The following is a 1025-nucleotide window of genomic DNA, read 5'->3' as shown; positions in this document are numbered from 1 at the left end:
GGAGTATTATTAATTTTGTACAAATAATTTACCAACCTTGTACGTAATAAATGAAAAGAAAGATATTGCTGACATTACAGAAAATGGTATTGAAATGGCAGGAGCTAGTGGAGATCCTTGGAATGATGGTAATTCTTTTATATTTTCGCATTTATTTTTTGATTTAAGATGATCATTAAAACTTACTCGAAAATTTTCTAGTTCATTACAAAAACTATTCATACCATTTTCCATACATGTACTCACAAGTCTCTTATAATCTTGGACACATTTTTTACCTTTGTCACAAGGATTATCATCTTCAGGTGAAGGTTCTTTTTTAAAAATATAAAAGTTGTCGTACATTTCATCTAACTTATTAATGTAATTATATTTAGGGTCGTCAATAGATTCCGTATTATTTATGCAATCATCGAAATTAACAAGTTCCCCAAAAAACTTCTCTAATAATGTCTTATAGTTTGTAATTTTATCAGTTGATTTCAACTTACCATAGAACCAGTAATTAGTATATTCACAAAATGGATATTTATTTATATTAGGATCTAAATTAATAGTTGTTATATAGCTGGAAGCATTGGTACAACCATCCATAAAAGAGCTATCTTCATCCTTATAGTTCATTAAATGCGATGTCATATATTGTGTACAGTATGACTTGACAACACCTTGGTTTTCATCAAACACTCCATTTAACATAGTTTTATAGGTGGGGAAATCTTTTACATAGCTGAACTAAAATAAGGAGAAATGTATTTTTATACAATATATTAGAAATGAATTCTTAAAGAATTTTTTAATTTATATGTTGAACAATGAAATATGTAATGAAGTATTGTATATAATTTTTAAAGCGTAAAATGCATAGATACAATTTTGCCTTCCATGATTAAATGTAATGTGCTTTCAAAATTGTGAATTGAAAATAAACAATTTGTTTCCGTGTATAAAAAGGATTAGAAACATTATTAAAATTTGTAAATGTTGTTACGTAATTACATCTTTAGCACATAATTAGTATATAC

General features: G+C 26.4%; 1 protein-coding gene across 1 annotated transcript; it reads right to left on the bottom strand.

The window, feature by feature from the left end:
* Nucleotides 1-9: 9 nt before the first annotated feature.
* Nucleotides 10-699, bottom strand: PCYB_008180 (hypothetical protein; the record flags this gene model as incomplete). The annotated part of the gene is made up of 2 exons (XM_004228239.1): nucleotides 10-36; nucleotides 79-699. 2 exons carry the CDS (start codon nucleotides 697-699, stop codon nucleotides 10-12), a joined length of 648 nt encoding a protein of 215 aa, XP_004228287.1.
* Nucleotides 700-1025: the final 326 nt, after the last annotated feature.

The sequence above is a fragment of the Plasmodium cynomolgi genome, assembly GCF_000321355.1.
Source record: "Plasmodium cynomolgi strain B DNA, scaffold: 1596, whole genome shotgun sequence".
Lineage (NCBI taxonomy): Eukaryota > Apicomplexa > Aconoidasida > Haemosporida > Plasmodiidae > Plasmodium > Plasmodium cynomolgi.
This window is presented reverse-complemented; position numbering and strand designations above follow the sequence as displayed.